General features: G+C 54.7%; 1 protein-coding gene across 1 annotated transcript in view; it reads left to right on the top strand.

Annotated features, from left to right (window-relative positions):
* Nucleotides 1-918: 918 nt before the first annotated feature.
* SHC2 (SHC adaptor protein 2) overlaps nt 919-20,505 on the top strand; it is a 22,610-nt gene continuing 3,023 nt past the window's right edge. The window contains 11 exon segments of the mRNA XM_007954580.1: nt 919-1,014; nt 1,270-1,340; nt 4,711-4,771; nt 4,901-5,020; nt 6,214-6,267; nt 6,422-6,473; nt 6,550-6,676; nt 7,799-7,952; nt 8,874-8,937; nt 15,269-15,427; nt 20,221-20,501. Of these exon segments, the coding sequence (XP_007952771.1) occupies nt 919-1,014; nt 1,270-1,340; nt 4,711-4,771; nt 4,901-5,020; nt 6,214-6,267; nt 6,422-6,473; nt 6,550-6,676; nt 7,799-7,952; nt 8,874-8,937; nt 15,269-15,427; nt 20,221-20,501 (1,239 nt within the window).

The following is a 20,505-nucleotide window of genomic DNA, read 5'->3' as shown; positions in this document are numbered from 1 at the left end:
CATGAGACCCAAAGTGGATAGAGCCTGGCTACCATTACTGAGGGAGCTCTGGTAGCATGGTGGCTAAGGCACTTGACTGCTAACCAGAAGGCTGGCAGTTCAAATCCACCATCCACTCCTTGGAAAGAAGATGGGGCAATCTACTTCCGTAGTGATACTGCCTCAGAAACCCAAGGAGGGGTCGCTATGAGTCGGGTTTGACTCGACGGCACATAACAACAACCATTACTGAACATTTTGATCAAAGATTCCAGAGATGAGTGCTGATCAAAAGGGGGGAAATGCAGAAAATAATTTCAAATTCTCATGGACTCTAGACTTTCTGGAGCCATAGGGGCTTGATGAACTCCTGAAACTATTACTCTGAGATAATCTTTAAAACTTAAACCAAAAATATTCCTTGAAGTGTTCTTAAAACCAAACAATAGCTTAGCTCAACTAGTAAAAATGTCTTCTTTGAGTTCTTTTTATTTATTTGGGATCAAACGGACAACAGCAACTGGAAAGATTAGATAGGAACCTTAGGGGGTAGTGAGTTCATGTCAGAAAAGAGGGTGAGAATAGCTGCACAACTTGAAGAATTAATCCATTTCCCCAAATTGTACCTGTGGATGCTGTTGAATTGGTGTATGTTTGGCTGTGGATATTCTCAACAACAACACAAATAAAATTTAAAAAGAAAAAAGTGACATTTAAATAACGACTATGACTAGTGGCTACTCTGAGATAGCACAGGTCTAGGCCAAGGATTTGCAAACTTTTAGCCCTTTAATGAGTATCTGACAAACACTTAGCACATGCCAGACCCTGTGCTGGTCCTGGGGAAACAGATGTCAACAAATCCTCACCATCTCTGCCCTTGTGGACTTGTGCTCTAGAGGAGGAGAAAGATAACACAGTACGCAAGAAGCAGACACGATGGTGGGAGGAAATAACCAGGTTTCTGTGAAGCAGAGTAACAGAGGAAACCTACTGAGAGTCAGGGAAGGCATCTTCAAGCAGGTGATGTTTATGGTGAGCCCTCAAGATGAGAAAGGTGCCAGTCTTACAAACAGCAGGAGTAAGGGAACAGCAGTGGGAGCAGGAGGTTCAAAGGCCCTGAGGCAGCAAGGCTGTTAATTGTCCAGGGACAGAGAAGGACTGGAGCTCAGGGGGCAGTGAGAGCAGAGGGAGAGTGAGCCTCTGGATTCGATTCTAAGTTCCCAGATGGGTTCTTCTGTCTGGTGCTTAGTGTCCATATTCTAATGCTTTGTTTTCTTTTCTGTTTAGTACATGGGCTGCATTGAAGTCCTCCGTTCCATGCGCTCCCTGGATTTTAACACTCGCACCCAGGTTACCAGGTGAGCCTCTGAGTTGTGGGTGTGGGAGGGATGGACTGCTGGGAGTTCAAGGCGCAGTTCTGCCAGGCGAGTAAGGCTAATGTGAGGTTTTGCAAGGGGTGGCAGAAGTGGGATCCAACAGTGGTCAGAATCCAATGATGCCTGACTCAGTGACAACTCCTTTCCCAGTTTAGGGAGTGGTGCTACCCAAGGTTAAAAGAGACCCAAGGCTAGCGGACAGTGCCTGAGTCTTGGCTCAGTCCCTGTCTACTCTCCAGACCTTGGGTTTTCCAGCAAATTGGGGTAAGAGCTTGGCCCTTGCAGGATATGGAACAGATGACATGACAGGTGTTTGTGAACAGTCCAGAACATGTCCTGGGGACTGGGAGCTGCAGGATGTCCCTTCTTGTGGCTCACATTAGGGCTTGGTGGGACCTGGGAGCCCCAGCAGACAGGGGCAGCATCTCCCTTGTCCTCCCTTGTCTTTGGCCTGGAGAAGGGACGTTGTCCTCACGGTGCTTGGAGCTGCCTGGATCAGGTCACACAGCTGTGGACAACCATGGTTTAGAGGAAGGACCAGCATTGTTTTCTATAAATAAAATGGATTTATCCCGTTCAGTATAAAACTAAAAAAAAAAAAAAAGAAAAAAGAAGAACCTCACTGTTGTTGAGTCGATTTGACTCATAGCAATCCCTCTTTGGTTCTAAGATCATATCTCTACAGAAATAGATTGCCCAATCTTCCTTCTGAGGAGTGGCTGATGGGTTTGAATCACCAGCCTTCTGGTTAGCAGTCAAGTATCTTAGGCACTACGCAGAAACAGCTATTTGAGATATAATTCATAAGCCATACAAGTCACTCATTTAAAGTGTACAATTCAGTGGTTTATAGTACCTTCACAGAGTTGTGCAACCAACACCTCCATCCCTAGTTCCAGAACGATGTCATTCCCCAAAGGAAACCCCATACCCACTGCCTGCCATTGTCCATTCCTCTCCCTCAGCCCCTGGGCCCCCTCTGCTCTGTCTCTGGATTTGCTCTTCCGGATACTTCCCGAGGCAGGATGACACTCCGCGGCCTCCACGGCTTCTTTTACTAAGCAGGGTGTTCTGAGGGTCCGCCTGTGTGGCAGCTCTCACCAGTGTCTACCCTTTCTACGGCTCATAGTTCCCATCGTGTGGACGGCCCACGTTCTGTGTATCCATCTGTCCACTGGTGAACATTTGTTACCCCCACTTCTGGCGATGATCAATAGTCCCACTATGAACACGTGTGCACAAGTTTCTGTGGGCATGTTTCCATTTCTCTTGAGTACATACCCAGGAGGAGCTCTGCTGGCACAGTGGGTGAAGCACTTGGCTGCTAACCAAAAGGTTGTGGTTCGAATCCGCCCATTACTCCCTGGGAGAAAGATGAGGCAGTCTGCTTCTGTAAAGATTTACAGCCTTGGAAATCCTGTGAGGCAGTTCCATTCTGTCCTGTTGGGCTGCTATGAATGCAAATCAACTGGATGGCCATGATTTTTTTCGGTATGGTGATTGTAGGAGTCCCTGGAGAGTGCACATGGTTGCTAACTGAAAGGTCAGAGGTTCACATTCACCTGGCGATGGTTCAGAGGCAAGGCTGGGTGATCTCCTTGCAGAAAGTTAGCCATTGACCGCGTGTGGAGCATGGGGATACTCGGATACACGTGGGTCACCACAGAGAATCGGCTTGACCGCAACTGGTTTTATAGACACCGGTGCTGACCACCGGACTGTTGTGCTGTTGGTAGGTGCCGTTAGTCAGCTCCGACTCACAGCGACCCCGGGTGCAACAGAACAAAACCATGCCCGGTCCTGTGCCATGCTCACAGTCCTTGCTGTACCTGAGCCCGTCATTGCAGCCACTGTGTCACCATCTCATTGAGGGCCTTCCCCTTTTTATCTAACCCTCTGCCTTACCAAGCATGATCTGTTCCAAGGACTGGGCCCTCTGACCACATGACCAAAGTAGGTGAGATGAAGTCTGGCCATTCTCGCTTCCCAGGAGCGTTTGGCTGCACTTCCTCCAGGAGAGATGTGTTAGTTCTTCTGGCGGGCCACGGTACTTTCATTACTCTTCGCCAGCACCACAACTCAAAGGCATCAACTCCTTAATATTCCTTATTCAGTGTCCAGCCTTCACATGCACTATCAGGCGATTGAAAACACCACGGCTGGGGTCAGGCGCACCTTAGACTTTAAAGCGACATCTTTGCTCTTCAGCACTTGAAAGAAGTCTTTTGCAGCAGATTTGCCCAGCGCAATATGTTGTCTGATTTCTTGACCGCTGCTTCCATGGGTGTTGACTGTGGATCCAAGTGATAGGAAATCTTTGACAACTTCCATCTTTTCTCCACTTATCGTGATGCTGCTGTTGTGACCATTGAGCTCTGTGAACTTGCTTCCTCGTCTGTGGAGAAGCAGGGAGGGCCCTGCATGGGTGGGGCTTGGCGAGCCGTGCAGCGTCTGGTCGCTGGAACCTGTGCTCTGAGTGCACGGTGCTCTTGTCCAGTTGTGAGGTTTTGTTTTCTTTCTGTTGAGCTGGAGTCCATACTGAAGGCTGTGGTTAGATTAGGACCCACCTTACTTCAGTACGATGGAATTTTAATCAAACTAACTATATCTGCAAAGTTCCTACCTCTAAACAAGGTCACATTTGCAGGTGCTAAGAGGTAGGGATTCAACAGATCTTTTTTTTTTTTGGGCTGAACCCATAGTTGTTGTTATGGGCGGTCGAGTCAGATCCGATTCATAGCGACCCCTCCTTGGGTTTCCAAGGCAGTGTCACTACGGAAGTAGATTGCCCCGTCTTCCTTCCGAGGAGTGGCTGGTGAATTTGAACCGCCAGCTTTCTGGTTAGCAGTCAAGTGCCTTAGGCACTACGCCACCAGAGCTCCCGAACCCATGGTAGTAGCTCCTTTTCTCAAGCTCTGGTAGAGCAGAGGTTAAGGCATTTGGCTGCTAACCAAAATGTTAGTAGTTCAAACCCTCCAGGCGCTCACTGAAAGAAAGATGAGGCAGTCTGCTACTGCAAAGATTACAGCCTTGGAAACCCAACGTGGGTGGCTATGAGTTGGAATCAGTTCGATGGCAGTGGGAGTTGAGTGAGCCCCTTGGCCCTTCTCTGGATATCCCTGTGCTCCTTCTCAACCCCATGGCACTCTCTCTTCCCTGCTGTTCCCTCTGCCCTAACCCTTCTCTTACCCCTCATCCTCTCTGAACTCCCCCCCGCCCCCCGTGACTCCTTCCATCTTCTCTGAGTTCTCATGACCTCTGGGTTCCCCACCTCTAAGGCCCCTGCCCTCCACAGCCCTTCCCTGGCTTGTCCCCTTGGAGCTCTCTGACCCCTGCTCCCTCTCTGATGCAGGGAAGCCATCAATCGCCTGCATGAGGCTGTGCCCGGTGTCCGGGGCTCCTGGAAGAAGAAGGTGGGTGAGGGCGAGTGGCTGGGCGTGTGGTTGGTGGGCTGCGTTGTAGGCAGGTGGCCCTTGCCCCAGCCTCGCCAGTGCTCAAGCCCGCATCCCACGCTGTAGTCGGCTTTGTTCCCTACCCTCCAGGCCCCCAACAAGGCTCTGGCCTCCATCCTGGGCAAGAGCAACTTGCGCTTTGCCGGCATGAGCATCGCAGTCAACATCTCCATTGATGGGCTCAACCTCTCGGTGCCCGCCACACGCCAGGTGAGGCCGGCCTTCCCCGGGCTCCGCCCCACCTCCGGGCCCCGCCCCTCCGTGGCCCCGCCCCACCTCCGGGCCCCGCCCCTCCTGGGGCCGGGGGTGGGTGGGTGGGGGGCTTCCCCTCCCCGGCCCCCTGTCTCAGGCCCATCTGAGCCCCCCCCCCCACTTTGGGAGGCTGGAACCTGTGAGAAAGGCGGAGCCTCGGCCCGCGTTGCAGTGGCAGGGCTGGGTCTTCAGTGCTGGTCCGGGCAGGCAAAAGCAGAGACTTGAGGGTCCCCTGTGCGGGGGCGGAGGCGAGGACGCTCCCTGGGGGACACAGGGCGGAGGCACCTGGCGCAGGGTTCGGTCCAGCCTGGCCCAGGACCTGCGAGCTTGTAAACAGGCGGGGTGGGTACGGAGGTGGGGCCATGCAAACAAGCATGCAAATGAACATGCATGTAAGCTCACTGAAGGGGGAGTCGACTGCTGGGCGGTAGTGAGTAGTCCGGGTCTTCTACTCACAGTTCTGCAGGCCCGTTGGCTGCTTGGGGAGGTGTGAGAGCGTGTGTCTGCATGAGAGGGCCAGCCCCTTCAGCCTCTGCGTTACTGAGGCTGGGTGTGAGTGTGTGTGTGTGTGGTTGTGTGAGGATCTTGCTGCCTGAGTGTGGGTGACTGGGCAGGCCCTGGAAGGTGAGAACGGTTCACAGGCTCGGCTGCTAAGGGGAAGAATGGAGGTTGGAGGCCACCAGAGGTGCTCGGAGGAGAGGCCTGGTGATCTGTCCCCAGAGAATCAGCCCCCGCACGCCCTGCGGAGCTTGGTTCGGCCCCGACATGTGGAGTCCCTGTGAGTGCGGTCAGCTTGGTGGCGGCGGACTGTGGACCGGTTGTAGGGAGGGTACAGATTGGTGTGTCCGTGTGCCAGAGGTGCTGTGTGTCTGTGTGCTTGCGTATGAGGGTGTCTGCCTGTGAGGGTGCTTCGTCTACTCACATCTACTGTATGACCTTGGCCTTGTCCCTACTGGGGGAGCACAGGCAGGGTCTGAGCCCAGCTGGACTCTCAGTCGTCCTGGTGGATCCCGGACCTACCTGCACTTGTGACATCCCTGGCCTGCCCCACCCCGGTGCCCCTGCCCCTGCCCCCTGTGCACCTGCCCAGCTGCGGGGGCCCCCAGGCCCCAGGCCTATGACCATGTGTGTCTCCGTGTCTTCACACACAGACCATCGCTAGCCACCACATGCAGTCCATCTCCTTTGCATCCGGTGGTGACACGGTAAGGCCAGGGTGGTGGGTGGTGGGACTGCCAGCCCTGAGACCCACTCGCCTGGAGTCTGCTCAGCCCTTTCTCCGCTGCGTGGCTTGGGTGGGCGATCGGGAGGTCATGGATGGGACGGCCTGAACGGGCCCTGCTGGCTCCTGTCTCCCAGGACATGACGGATTACGTGGCCTACGTTGCTAAGGACCCCATCAACCAGAGAGGTGAGGCTGCCGTGGGAGGCCGGGTGGGCGCCTGGGGCTGGCAGCCCTGCTGACACTGTGTGATGAATGTCCACAGCTTGTCACATCCTGGAGTGTTGCGGCGGCCTCGCTCAGAGCGTCATCAGCACTGTGGGCCAGGCTTTTGAGCTGCGTTTCAAGCAGTACCTGCACAGCCCCCCCAAGGTGGTCGTGCCCCCGGAGAGGTGAGCTCACACCCTACCCATCCTGGGCCTGTCAGGCCCGCCTGGCTCTCTCCTCCACGCCTGGGTTGGAATTTCAGCTTTGTGCCCTCTCTCCATGGGTCCCTGGGCTCATCACTCAATCGGTTTCCTCATCTGTGCAACCATGAAATGCCAGGCCCTGCCTGCTGGGGTGCAGGTGAGCGCCCAGTGCCCAGCTCCTGTAAGCTCGCGCCTGCCTCCCGCGGAGTCTGCAGCTGCCGCCACTGTGTCCTCAGCCTCCACCGGGCACCGGGTCACGAAGAGCCAAACGATAGATCCCGTCAGCTCTGCGAACCAGACTCTGTCACAGGCTCAGCAAAAGACCGCCCAGATGCTGCCCAGGCGAGCGAGAGCGGCCCCGGCCAACACGCCTTTATTGATAGACACTGAAATTTCATAGAACTGTCAGATGTGGCCAAATGTGTTTGGATGTTTTCCCAACCACCCCAAAGGGTTAGGGTTTAAAAGTGTACCGGCGCTCTGCCGCCCCTGCTCCCGACCACTGTATTATTAACCATTGCATGTACGAGACACACCCCTGTGATGCAAAGGCGAGCTGCACATGACAGAATTGCCCGCCACGTGTGCCGTTTCTCAAGTCCCAGGACTGGCAGACTGTTCCCACCGGCAGCTGCCTGCCTTCTCTCAGCTGAGCTGTGCTCCGCCGTGTGCCCAACCGTAATCTCTGTGTCCAGCTCCCAGCTGACGGGGCAGGTTGCTCCCACTGTTCCATCGGCTCCCCACTGCACGGGGGCCTGCTGGGTAGGTTGCTGGTGGGGTTCCAGCGGCCCCGCGAGGTCCGGGCTCTGGGACACAGCTCAGGCTCCAGCCGTGGCCAGGACGGGAAGGGCAGACGCCAGCCTTTGAGAGGACCTGCAGCGGTCTGTACCACAGCCCTGAGCGGCGTTGTGTTTCCTGCTGAGCCCCGGGCTCTGGGACAGGAAGGCTGGGGTTTGAACCCAGTTTTCCTTCCCAGAGTCCCCTTGGGTCTGGCTCGATCCGCTGCATGAAGCTTTGCCTCAGGCGGCTCTGCAGTGTGTTCTGCTCCCGTGAGCCCTTCCTGGGCTCCACACATGGCTGTCTGTCGCTCCCTCCCCCCACCAGGCTGACCGGGCTAGAGGACTCGGCCTGGGGGGATGAGGAGGCCCTGGAGCACAATTACTACAACAGCGTCCCCGGGAAGGAGCCGCCCCTGGGAGGGCTGGTGGACTCGAGGCTGGCTCTGCCGCAGCCCTGCGCTCGGAACACCCTGGGCCAGGTCAGTTCCCCGACGCTGGGGGCGCAGGGGCTGCATCAGGGGCTGGCCTTTCAGGTTACTCTGGCTCTTCTGTGCCTGTCATTCCTCTCAGCCCAGAGGGTCTCGTGTTGCCCCATCCATCCATCCACCTGGGCGTCCGTCCATCCACCTTCCCATCCATCCATCCGTCCGTCCATCCATCCATCCATCCACCTGCCCATCCATCCATCCGTCCACCTGCCCATCCATCCACCCACCCGCCCATCCCCCCCACTCACCCCCCCACCTATCCATCCACCATCCACGCATCTGCTGTCTGCCCCCACCCACCCAGCCACCCTCTCATCCACCCATCTGCCCACACTCCCACTGAACATCAGTCCATTCACCAACACACCCGCCACCCAGCCACCCTCTCATCCTTCCATCCGCCCACAAAGGTGGCACAGGTTGGTGCTGGCTCTCTGCTTGGCCTCCTGCCAGATCAGACCTTTTAGACTGCATGAGCTTTTCAGCAGTGATTCTCACCTTAGACACTGAGTAAACCATTAAAGTCACACCTGGTTGGGAGGTGATGAGTCTCAAGGAGGGTCAAGGGCCACATGCAGGACAGTGATTTTGTTGGGTGGTCAGGAGGGCTTCCCTGGGGAGGCATTGTTTGGGATGGCTCTCGATGGGTGAACAGAAGTTGCCCCGGAGAGGAGGGTGGGAAAGGGCATCCAGGCAGAGGGAACAGTGTGTGCGAAGTGGCAGGAGGGTGGGGACCGTCTTCTGGAGGGAGAGGAGCAGTGAGGACCTGGGAGCCGGGGAGGGCCGAGGGCTGAGCTCCTGTCTGTCTCCATGTCTCCAGACATGCAGGAGGTGCAGGTGGGAGACTGGGGTGCTGGGCTGGGGAAGAAGAGTTTGCACATCCCAAGGGGTCCCCACACTCCTCTTGTTCAGGGCACATCTCCTCCTCGAAGAGACGCCCGCGGCCTGCTGTGGGACCTGGGACCCTCAGGTTCAGGTAGGCTGTTCCCTGCTATCCTGGCCCCAGCTGCCCACTGCCCTCCCCTCTGTGTCCTTTCACCCTCCCCCCACAGGATGACTGTATTTGCACTTTTGAAGATAGATCATCTGTTTCCATGGTTCAAACCACAGAGTCCAAACAGGCACTCAGTAAACATGCCTTTCTCATCCCTGTGCCCGTCCGCCACACACATCCCTGCACAAGCCACCAGTTAGCGACTAGAGGTTTCCCAGTTCTTTTCCAGTTTCCCAGCACAGTCAAGCTAATGTCAAGATACGGTAACATACCCCATTTTCACACAGACGTGGTGTGCTGTGCACCCTCCACCTTGGGGCTCCTGCACTTGGCCATCCATCTTGACGTCCCTCCCCCATCAGAACACGCCAGAGTCCCCCACCTTTACCACCCGCTATGTGGAGGCCCATAACCTGCCCTCCCCGACTTGTGCACATGTGGGTGGTTTCCAGGTGTTTGCATGACAGATGACGGTGCCAGAAGTTGGGGATGTCCTGATCTGGTGCCCGGACTTCAGTGGGCGCCTGCCCAGGATGTCCCTACTCGTTCCATGGTGGGGGGACCCTCCGAGGCCCATCCTCCACCTGCCTCTTTTGTTTTAACAGAACAATTGAGTTTCACATCCAGGAGCTTAACGTTACATTGTTGTTGTCGTTAGGTGGCTTGGACTGGAGATGCGTCGGGTCTCCGTGTTACACACGGTTACACAGCGTACACAGTGTTATACAGAGTTAAAAACAGCAGTGTGTTGTGTGCCACTGAGTTGATTCAGACTCACGGGATAAGGTAGCACTGCCCCACAGGGTTTCCTGGGCTATAATCTTTATGGGAGGAGCTCAGGTGGTAGAGTGGTTAAGGCATTCAGCTCCTAACCAAAAGGTTGGCTGGTCGAACCCACCAGCCACTCTCTGGGAGAAAGATGAGGCAGTGTGCTTCAGTAAAGATTGATAGCCCTGGAAACCCTATGGGGCAGTTGGACTCTGTTCTGTTGGGCTGCTGTGAGTCAGAATGGACCCCATGGCAGTGGTGGATAACCCACACAGGAGCACATTGCAAAGTTCTTTTCGGCAGAGCAGCTGGTGGGTTTGAACCTCCAACCCTCTTGTTAGCAGACAAGTGCTTAATCACAGCACGGCTGTTGTGATTAGGTGCTGTCCCATCATCTCTGACTCAGCATGACCCCCCGTGTACAACGTACAGCAGAACGAAACACTGCCTGGACCTATGCCAGCCTCACGATCCTTGCTCTACCCAAGCCCATGGTTACCGCCACTGTGTCAGCCCATGTTGTTGAGGGCCTTCCCCTCTTTCGCCGACCCTCCACCCTACCAAGCATGAGGTTCTTCTTCAGGGACTGGCCCCTTCTGACAGCATGACCAAAGGAGGTGAGACCAAGTCTGGCCATTCTCGCCTCCAAAGAGCATTCCGGTTGCACTTCCTTCAGGACAATCTGTTCGTTCTTCTGGCGGGCCGTGGTCCTTTCAGCATTCTTCACCAACACAATTCAAATGTATCAGTTCTCTTTTAGTCTTCCCTAGTCATTGTCCAGCTTTCACATGTGTGTGAGGTGCCTGAAAATACCATGGAGTGGGTTAGGGTCACCTTGGTCTTCAAGTGACACCTTTGCTCGTCAGCACTTTAAAGAGGTCTTTTGCAGCAGATCTGCCCAGGGCAGTGCACCATCTGATTTCTTGATTGCAGCTTCCATGGGCATTGATTGTGGATCCAAGTAAAGGGAAACCCCTGAAAACCTCAATCTTTCCTCCATTTGTCACAAGGTTGCTTATTGGTCCAGCTGTGAGGATTTCTGTTATTTTCATGTTGAGGTGTAATCCATACTGCCGACTGTAGTCATCAGTCTTCATCAGTAAGTGCTTCAAGTCCTCCTCACTTCCAGCAAGCAAGGTTGTGTCGTCAGCATATCACAGGTTGTTAATGAGTCTCCCTCCAGCCCTGATCCGTGTTCTTCACACAGTCCAGCTTCTCGGATTCTCTGCCCAGCATACAGATTGAATAAGTGTGGGGAAAGGATACAACCCTGGCGCACACCCCTCCCAATTTTAACCTATGCAGCTCCTTGTTCTGTTCGAACGACAGCCCCCTGGTCTATGTGTTCCTCATGAGCACAATTAAGTGTTCCCATTCTTCTCAATATTACCCATAATTTGTTATGATCCACACAGTCAAATGCCTTTGCATAGTCAATAAAACCCAGGTAAACACTTTCTGGTACTCTCTGCTGTCAGCCAAGATCCATCTGACATCAGCAATGATGTTCCACGTTCCGTGTCCTCTCCTGAATCCAGCTTGCATTTCTGGAAGTTCCCTGTCAAGATAATGCTGCAAACATTTTCAAATTGTCTTCAGTAAAAATCAACACATGTGTGATATTAATGGTATTGTTTGATAATGGCCACATTCTGTGGGACCACCTTTCTTTGGAATCGGTGTGTATGTGGATCTTCTGTAGTTGGCTGGCCAAGCAGCTGTCTTCCAAATCTCTTGGCATCAATGAGTGAGCACCTCCAAATGCTGCATCCATTTGTTGAAACATCTCAGTAAATATTCCATCAATTCCTGGCACCTCGGAAGGAAGGTTGGGCAACCTACTCTGTAGTGATACTGCCTCAGACACCCAAGGAAGGGTTGCTAGGAGTCGAAATTGAGTCGACAGCAGTGAATTTGGATTTTTTTTTTTTTTTTGGTAGTTTTCCACTGGGAGCTCTGGTGGCATAGTGTCTAAGGCACTTGACTGCTAACCAGAAGGCTGGAGGTTCAAACCCACCAGCCACTACTTGGATGGAAGGTCGGGCAATCTACTTCCATAGAGATACTGCCTCGGCGACCCGAGGAGGGCTGCTCGGAGTCGGGTCGGCTCTGCAGTGAGTTTGGCCTTGGCTTTGAGTTTTGTGCTGACCCTTCAGTGCAGCCTGGACTTCCCTTCAGGGCCATCAGTCCTTGACCCTCTGCTCCGTCCGGAAATGGTTGAACTTTTTGGTACAGTGACTGTGTATTCCTTCCATCTCCTTTTGATGCTTCCCGGATTGCTCAATCTTTTGCCCATAGAATCCTTCAGTACTGCAAATCAAGGCTTGAATTTTCCTTCAGTTCTTTCAGCTTGAGAACTGCTGAGTGTGTCCTTGCCTGTTGGTTTTCTAGCTCCAGGTCTTTGCACATTTCATTGAAACATTTTACTTTGTCTTCTCGAGGCACCCTCTCAAATCTTCCGTTCAGTTCTTTTATTTCATCATTCCTTCCATTTGCTTTAGCTACTCTCCATTGAAGACCAAGTTTCAGACTCTCTCCGACACCCATTTTCGTCCGCTCTTCCTTCCTGTCTTTGTAATGACCCTCTGCTTTCTTCACGGAGGATGTCCTTGATGTCATCCCACAACTTATCTGGTCTTCGGTCATTGGTGTCACATACATCAACTCTGTTCTTCAGATGGTCTCTAAGTTCAAGTGGGATATTGTCAAGGTCACATTTAGGTTCTCATGGGCTTGTTTTAACTGTCTTCAGCTTCAACTTGAACTTGCATATATGCAGCAGATGGTCTGTTCCCCAGTCAGCTCCTGGCCTTGTTCTGATGGTGCTGAGCTTCTCCATCGCCTCTTTCCATAAATGAAGTCTGTGTATGATTTCTGTGTGTTCCCTCTGGCGAGGTTCACATGTGCAGCCACTGTTTACATTGTTGAAAAAAGGTATCTGCAGTGAGTGAGTCATTGGTCTTGCATAATTCCATCACGCGATCTCCAGCATCGTACCGATCAGCAAGGCCGTATCTTTCAGCTAGTGATGACTCGTCTTTGTTTCCAATTTTCCCATTCCTATCACCAATAATTATCAATACATCTTAAATGCATGTTTGGTCAAGTTCAGACTGCAGAAGCTGCTAAAAAGCTTCAGTTTCTTCATCTTTGGTTCTAGTGGTTGGTGCATGACTTTGAGTGACACTAATTTTAACTGGTCTTCCTGTAGGCATAGGATCTTACTCTGTCACTGTCAGCATTGTACTTCAGGATAGATCTTGAAACATTCTTTTTGATGATGAATGCCATGTCATTTCTCTTCAATTTGTCACTCCTGGCATAGTAGATCATGTGATTGTCTGATTCCAAATGGCCAAAACCAGTCCATTTCAGCTTACTAATGCCTGGGATGTATTGATCTTTATATGCTCTATTTCATTTTTAACAACTTCCAACTTTCGTAGATTCATACTTTTCCTAGATTCATTGCACCTTTGGGCTCCTTAAAGAGAGGGAAACACAGAGACAGACAGAGAGAGAGAGAAGTTTAAAATCCCTTTTGGCCCTAACCCCCACCTTGGGGAGCTCACCCCAACCCCAGGCAACTCCTACTCACATATCAGAGCCCAGCCCAAGTGCTGCCTCCTCAGGGAAGCCCTCTTGATCACCCGACAAAGTTGTGTCTTGTTCTTGCTGTTTTCCTGAGTGGCCCTTATCATGGCCATAATCAAATTATTGAGGCATATGTGGTGCCTTCTTTCCCACGTTTTACAAATTGATGCCCAGAGAAGCTATTCTGTCATGCGCATGCCGTGGGGACCATCTGGTTCTTGCCTGGCTCCTGCCCCCAGTTTTGGGTTCTTTCTAAGTCGGTGTGTGCTCCTGAGTGGCTGTGGAGAATCCCCCCCAGAGTTTGTTTACTCACTGAACCCCCACCCACAAGCATTTGGCATCTTTCTAGCTCCCGTTATACACAGGCATGGGGCTGGCCTCCTGTGCCCACGAGTGGCGTCTGAGCCTTGAGTTGCCAGCTCACGGAATGTGGCCCTCACTCACGACACCTCGCCCACCAGTGCTGGCCGCCTGCTTCCTCAGCGTCGCTAGCATCTGTGCTGGCTTTTTTCAGATCTTCCCAAATAACGTGGGTGTTTCTCTGCTGAGCGGCAGAGCCCTCGGCGGTTCCTGGTGCCTGTGGGTCAAACTACAGGGCAGGCGTGTCGCTGTGCGCCCACTGGGCCACCTGGAGCTGCTGTGGTCAGGCCCCTTGCTTTTTCTTTGCAGTATGGGCTGCTCTGCCCCTAAATACCTTCTTGGCCCGCCTTCCCCATGTATCTGGCCCAGAACTCCTACCAGTACATCAGTGCCTCAGCTCCAACGTGCAGGGACTCTCCTACCACCCATCCGCCCCGTGAAGCACCTTCTCTCCCACCCAGGACTCCCCCAGCTCAGCCAGGACCACTCAAGGGAGGGCGAATCTGTGCCCTTCTGGGCAGACTGGAATCCGGGCTGACACCCCTCTGCCCGTCACCCACCTGCTGAGGCTGGGCCAGTGCCAGCACTCTTGCAGTCTACGACTTTCATCCTCACCCCAGCTTCATGAGGGAGCTCCTCTCCCTCTGCCCATTCTCCAGCTGGAGAGCCTGAGGCACAGGCGGGTGACTAGCTTGCCCAGGCACAGAGGACAGACCGAGGATTTGAACCTAGGCGTCTGTGAGGTAATGCCAGCATGTATATAAAGCAGGGATTGCAAACTGCGAGGCCCTGGAGCTGCCTTTGGCCCCAGCATGTAGTTAAGACCATGAACACACAGCACAGAGAGAAAGACAAGACAGATACCCTTCCCAGCCAGGGAGGACGCTTGCCTGTCCACTCGAGAGAAACGGACAGGAACCTACCCCAGCACCACTGCTTGCTGTCGCTCCTCCACCTAAGCATCTGACAGGGTGGGAGGCTGTGCTGGGAGGCTGAGTAGAGCCTCCCCGTCGCTCGGAGGCCACTGGCCCGGCCACGGCAGAACCTGGACGAGGTTCCTGGGAGACTGTGACCCGTGCCTGTAGTTGTGGCTTTTGAATCATGGGAATGGAAGCATAGCACACCTTGAAAACAGATTCAGGAATGAGCAAGCTGAGCCTGAAAGGGGCCCAGACAGAAGCAAGACTCCCCTGTGCGGCCTGCGGATCACAGGGCCCGGGGAGGGGCCGGCTACTGCTGCGGTCTGTTAAATGCGGGGATCTAGCACAAAAAGCAGATTCTTGGCTTCTTTTGAAAATGGGGGAGATCTGGCCCTGGGATTTGGGTTGGGGTGGGTGGCCACCCCTGCCCTGCTCATCCACGGTGTTCCTGGCTGGGAGCTTTTGCAGGTTTTACCCTTCATAAGACATGTAACCCAGGGCTGTGCACGTGGGGCACGTTGTCCTGGGGAGGACGGTGGCTGTGTGCCTGGCAGGGAGACGAGTGTGGGGAGGGGTCCAGGTAGATGCCCACCCCACTGTGCCCTCACATCTAGGGCCCCTTACCTTGGCTCCCTGCAGCTCATCCTACACCCCTCTCTGCGCCCCACCAGCCCAGCCAGGGGACGGCTACGTGCAAGCAGACAGCCGGGGCCCCCGAGACTACGAGGACCACCTGTACGTCAACACGCAGGGTCTGGACGCCCCGGAGCAGGAGGAGACAGTGCCCCCGCAGCCTGAGGACAGCCCCCAGAAGGACCTGTTTGACATGCGTATGTGGGGGAGGCCAGCTGGAGGGGTGGGGGGCCCACTGAGGGGGTGGCCTGTCTTGGTGGGGAGATCGGGGTTTGCGCCCAAAGAGTGGTCAGTCTGACAGAGAAGACCCCCCCATGCGACTCTGAGGTCTGATGGCGGCACAGCCCGCTTCTCTCTGGGGGATGCCATCTGATGGGGAGGTTCCACCTTCTGCCCTTGGGACTCACCGGATGGAGGGGCCCCGTCTGACGGTGGCCTGGGCTCTGCTCTACGAGTGGGGCATCTGACAGGAGCGGCTGTGCCATCTGATGGCGGCGCAGGCTGCTCCCGGAGACCCCTGTGCGATGGGGCAGCCTGTCCACGCCTTGACGCTCGCTGGCTACGGCGCTTATGCTGGCCACGGCGCTTATGCTGGCCAGAGCTCCCGAAGCAGCTCCCCTCACGCTGCCCATTGCACAGTGGGCGAGCCTAGTCTGATGGCAGAACTGTTCCTCCTTTCCCTGGGGGACGCCCCCGCCTGATGGGGTGCCTGTCCTTCCTCGTCTGAAGTGTCTAAACCACTCTCCTCATTTCACACATTGATGCCATCCTCCTCTGCTGTGGGTGTGTTGACTCCATGCTGGCCCGCAGGGGCCACCTCCCTCCCTCAAGACACCCCATTGACACCAAGTTCTTCTGTTACCTAAGCTAATATTAACATGACAACGACATGCATTCTAGCAGTACAATATTACTACTACCATGAAAACGTGGTATGAACACGATTATAACATGCATTAATAGTTATCCAGCACCCAGTAGGTACCAGGCACAAGTGTGTGGCCCCACACAAGGAGCAGAGATAAGCTCCATTCCTTGGGGGGTGAACAAGGGGCTCAGGGTGTAAGATTCCTTCCAAGGCAGGGTGCCTCCTTGGGTGATGAGATGGCCTGGTGACCTCAGTTGACCAAACCCAGCTGAGAGAGGCTACCCCTTGCCAAAAAGCAAACAAAAAAACCCCCCAAACTCACTGCCATTGAGTCGATTTGGACTCACAGCGACCCCTCTTTGGTTTCTGAGGTGATGTCTCTGTGGAAGTAGATTGGCCAGTCTTCCTTCTGAGGAGTGGCTGGTGGGTTTGAACCACCAGGCTTCTGGTTAGCAGGCAGATGTCTTAGGCACTGCGCCACAACAGTTGTTGCCAGTCTCCATTAAAAACCCTGGGGTTGCCTCTGATTCGCTCAGCCTGGTCATGTGCTCACCCCGGAACAGTTCTTTGGGCAGGAGGGTAAGACGACTGTGTTGATTGGCTAGAGCTGGCCACATGTCTGTGGGTGCTGGAGGCTGATCCGCCTCACCTGCACCACTGGAGGGAGGTTCCAGAGGACGCACCTTCAGGATCAGGAGCTGGGCGAGCGTCCAGGGGCCCGAACTAGACTCAGCTCCCAGAGAGCAAAGGGCAGGGCAGGGGTTGTGTCTGTCACTCACAGTGTCTGAAGGATGATGTCCCTGCCTCCAGCAAATCTGTCCCCCACACCCCCATCACAAACACGGGCTGAGGCTCAGAGAGGAGGAGCCGGGGGGGCCTCCTCAGGATGTCAGAAACCTGCAGCAAATGTAATGGGAGTGGTAAAACATGGAAAGCCTTTCTGTTACGAGTCGGAAACAAGAAAGATGCCCACTACCACGAGTACGTAGCATTGTACTAGGGTCCTGGCCAACGTGGTAAGACAGGAACATGGAGGAAGAGACAGGAACCCTGAGAGGAAGCCAGTGTAGCATGCCAAGAGAGACAGCTGCATGTAAGATGCTGCACTGCTGGCCTGTCAGGTGCCCTCGGGTCGGCTCTGAGCCGCAGCCACGCCGGGTACAGCAGAACCGAACACTGCCCGCTGCTGCCCCATCCCCAGCGGCTGCTAGTGTCAGGCCGTGCCGAGGGCCTGCCTCTTGTTTGCCGACCCTCCACTTTTCTAAGCATGATGTCCTTCTCCAAGGACTGGCCCCTCCTGAGAGCATGTCCAAAGCACGTGACAAAGTCTCACCGTCCTTGCTCCTCAAGAGCATCCTGGCGCCCTTGGAAGACAGCTTTGTTCTCTGGGCACTTCCCGGTGCGTTCAGTGTTCTTCACCGACACCGTGATTCAAAAGCACCAGTCCCTTCTCAGTCTTCTCTACTCACTGTGAGCTTCTCAATGCATTTGAGGCAACTGAAAATACCATGGCTTCGGTCAGGTGCACCTTAGTCATCCAAGTGCCACCTTTGCTTTCTACCACTTTAAAGAGGTCTTCTGCGGCACATTAGCCAAGCACAACACACCGTTTGATCTCTTGACTGCTGCTCCCGTGGGTGCTGATCATGGAAACAGGTAAAATAAAGTCCTCGGCACCTTCAGTCTCTTCTCTGTTTATCATGATGCTCCTTATTGGTCCGGTCAATTCCTGGAGCCTTGTTTTTTTGCCAATTTGTTCAGTGCAGGTTGGACTTCTTCCTCCAACACCATTGGTTCCCGGTCATATGCCGCCTGCTGAAATGGATGAACGCGGGCCAGTTCTCTCTGCTACAGTGGCTGTGTGTCTTTCCATCTTCACCCAATGCTTCCTGCATTGCTCTATACTTTGCCCGTAGAATCCTTCAATGTTGCAACTTGGGGCTGGAAAGTTTCCTTCAGTTCTTTTAGCTTCACAAACCTCAGCGTTCCTCCCACTTGGTTTTCTAACTCCAGGTCTTTGTACCTTTCACTGTAACAATGGACTTTGTTTTCTGAGCTGCTCTTTGAAATCTGTTCCTCATTTCTTCCATTTCCCTTAGCCACTCTCTTCCACTCAAGAGCAAGTTTCAGGGTCTCTTCTGATACCTATTTTGGTCTTTTTTCCTCCCCCTCTTTTTCCGGGGGGACTCTGTGGGTTTTAGTCATGAACATCCCACACTCTCAAGGCTAACAGCATTTTCCAAGCGGTCCATGAGAACGACCTGCCTGGCCCTCCCAGGTCCCGCCAGAGGTAAGGCTCTCAGGTTCTCCTAACGGAGAGAGCCTCAAAGGATCGTGTCCTGGGCTCTGGGTGGAGCCGGAACCTCTCTTCCCACGAACACCCACAAGTTCCCTCTTGGTGAACTGGCCAGTGTCTCTGCTTGAACGCAGCTGCCTCCTGGCCGCTCTTCTCCCCCATAGGACCACTCAAGGTCTCCCGCACCAGACGATAGCTGGGGCCTTCTGTCTCCCCATGGCTGCTTCTCCAGGCAGCTTGGCCTGGGCAAAAGAGGGGGACACTGTGCTTGATGAGTGAGCATGAGGGCAGCAAGGGGCCTCCAGGCCCACGCGTGTGTCAGATGAGCCAGCGGGCCTGGAAGCGCGGCCTGACAGCCGAGGCAGGGCCGGCTCCCTTTCTGGGCAGCTGCTACCCCATCGTCTTTGGGACGGAGGGCCAGCCACACCCAGTGCCCCAGGGACCTTGGCGCTAGGAGAGCCGTGCAGTGCCTCGGGCCAGGCTGCTGAGGTGTCTGTCTGACCCAGAAGCTGCTGCAGGTGGGCCCGCCCAGCCCCGCTGGCTGCACGCAGACACAGCCCGGGAATGCGCGGCACAGTGGCTCCCGCTCAGCCGCAGCCTGGTCCGACGGTGCACGCCCCGGAAGCTCCGTGCAGGGGCTGCCGACCTGGAACCCGGCTGCTCCAGGCTGGAGAAGGCAGAGAACTGGGCTTGTGCGGGCATCTTGGCCAGAGTTTTTTCTTCTCCTTGCCTTGCCGGATCTCTGGACCCACACACAGCAGCTGCTGCCCCTGCTGTCTTGAGCCAACGACCAGGAACATGTCCCTGTCTGCGTTGTGAGCCAAGGACCAAGAATGTGTCCCTGCCTGTGGTTCAGGAGTCCTTCAGGACGGAAGCTCCTCCAGGACATCGGGTGCGCGTGAGGGCGGCTGTGCCCCCCGTCCGTACCTGTGTGAAGCTGACAGAGCACACAGCTGGGGCTCAGACACACCCGAGGACGCCATCTCCACACGGCTCTGCCTCCCTTGACACCTGAGCCTCCTTCCTTCTCTCTTCAAGGACAGTTTGTTTCCTTCATGGATGATGTCCTTGGTGTCATCCCACAAGTCATCTGGTCTTCAGTCATGAGTATGCAGAGTGCCACATCTGTTCTTGAGATGGCCTCTAAGGTCAGGCATATAGTCAAGGCTGTACTTGGGCTCTCATGGACTTGTTCAGCTTCAACTTGAGGCTGCTTACAGCAGCTGATGGTCTGTTCCAGTCAGTTCCCGGCCTTGTCTCACCGGGCACTGAGCTTCCCCATGGTTTCTCTGCACAGATGGAGTCGATCTGATCCCTGTGTATTCCATCTGGCGCCGGCCACCATTCTCGGGTGTCACTTCTATCACCATGGCCGTATTTTCCAATTACTGATAATTCTGTTTCCAACTTTCGCATTCCAATCACCAGTAATTATCGATGCATCTTGATTGAATGGTCAATTTCAGACTGCAGCAGTTGGTAAAAATGTTCCATTTCTTCATCTTTGGCGTTAGTGGTAAGTACATTATTTGCATATACTTACAAAATCGGACAGAAAGTACTGAATAATCAGTTGAGGCCGTGAGACTCTGGGCCAAGCGCCTGGGTTCTCCGTGAGCAGGCGCCCAGCGCGGGCTGAGCTCAGTGCAGGGCTACTTTACGGCAGGTGTCAGTGTCGTGGTAACTTGAGGAGGGAGCGTGAGGTGACCCTCCCAGGCCCGGCCCTGCCCAGCTCAGGGCTCCGCCTGCCCCCAGGCCCTTGCCCGGCAGGAGTCCACCGCCCAGACCCGCCTACCTCCCCAGCTCTCCTGTCCTGCGCCCTGCAGGCCCCTTCGAGGACGCCCTGAAGCTCCACGAGTGCTCGGTGGGGGCGGCGCCCCCTGCCTTGGAGGACCAGTGGCCCAGCCCCCCCACCCGCCGCGCTCCCATCGCCCCCACAGAGGAACAGCTGCGGCAGGAGCCCTGGTACCACGGCCGGATGAGCCGTCGGGCGGCAGAGAAACTGCTTCGAGCCGATGGAGACTTCCTCGTTCGCGATAGCGTCACCAACCCCGGGCAGTACGTGCTGACCGGCATGCACCTGGGACAGCCCAAGCACCTGCTGCTAGTGG

Source organism: Orycteropus afer, unplaced genomic scaffold, assembly GCF_000298275.1.
Source record: "Orycteropus afer afer isolate SDZICR_OR568_19922 unplaced genomic scaffold, OryAfe1.0 scaffold00466, whole genome shotgun sequence".
In the NCBI taxonomy this organism is placed as follows: Eukaryota; Metazoa; Chordata; class Mammalia; order Tubulidentata; family Orycteropodidae; genus Orycteropus; species Orycteropus afer.
Note: the sequence above shows the minus strand (reverse complement) of the source record. Positions and strands in the feature narration are given on the sequence as shown.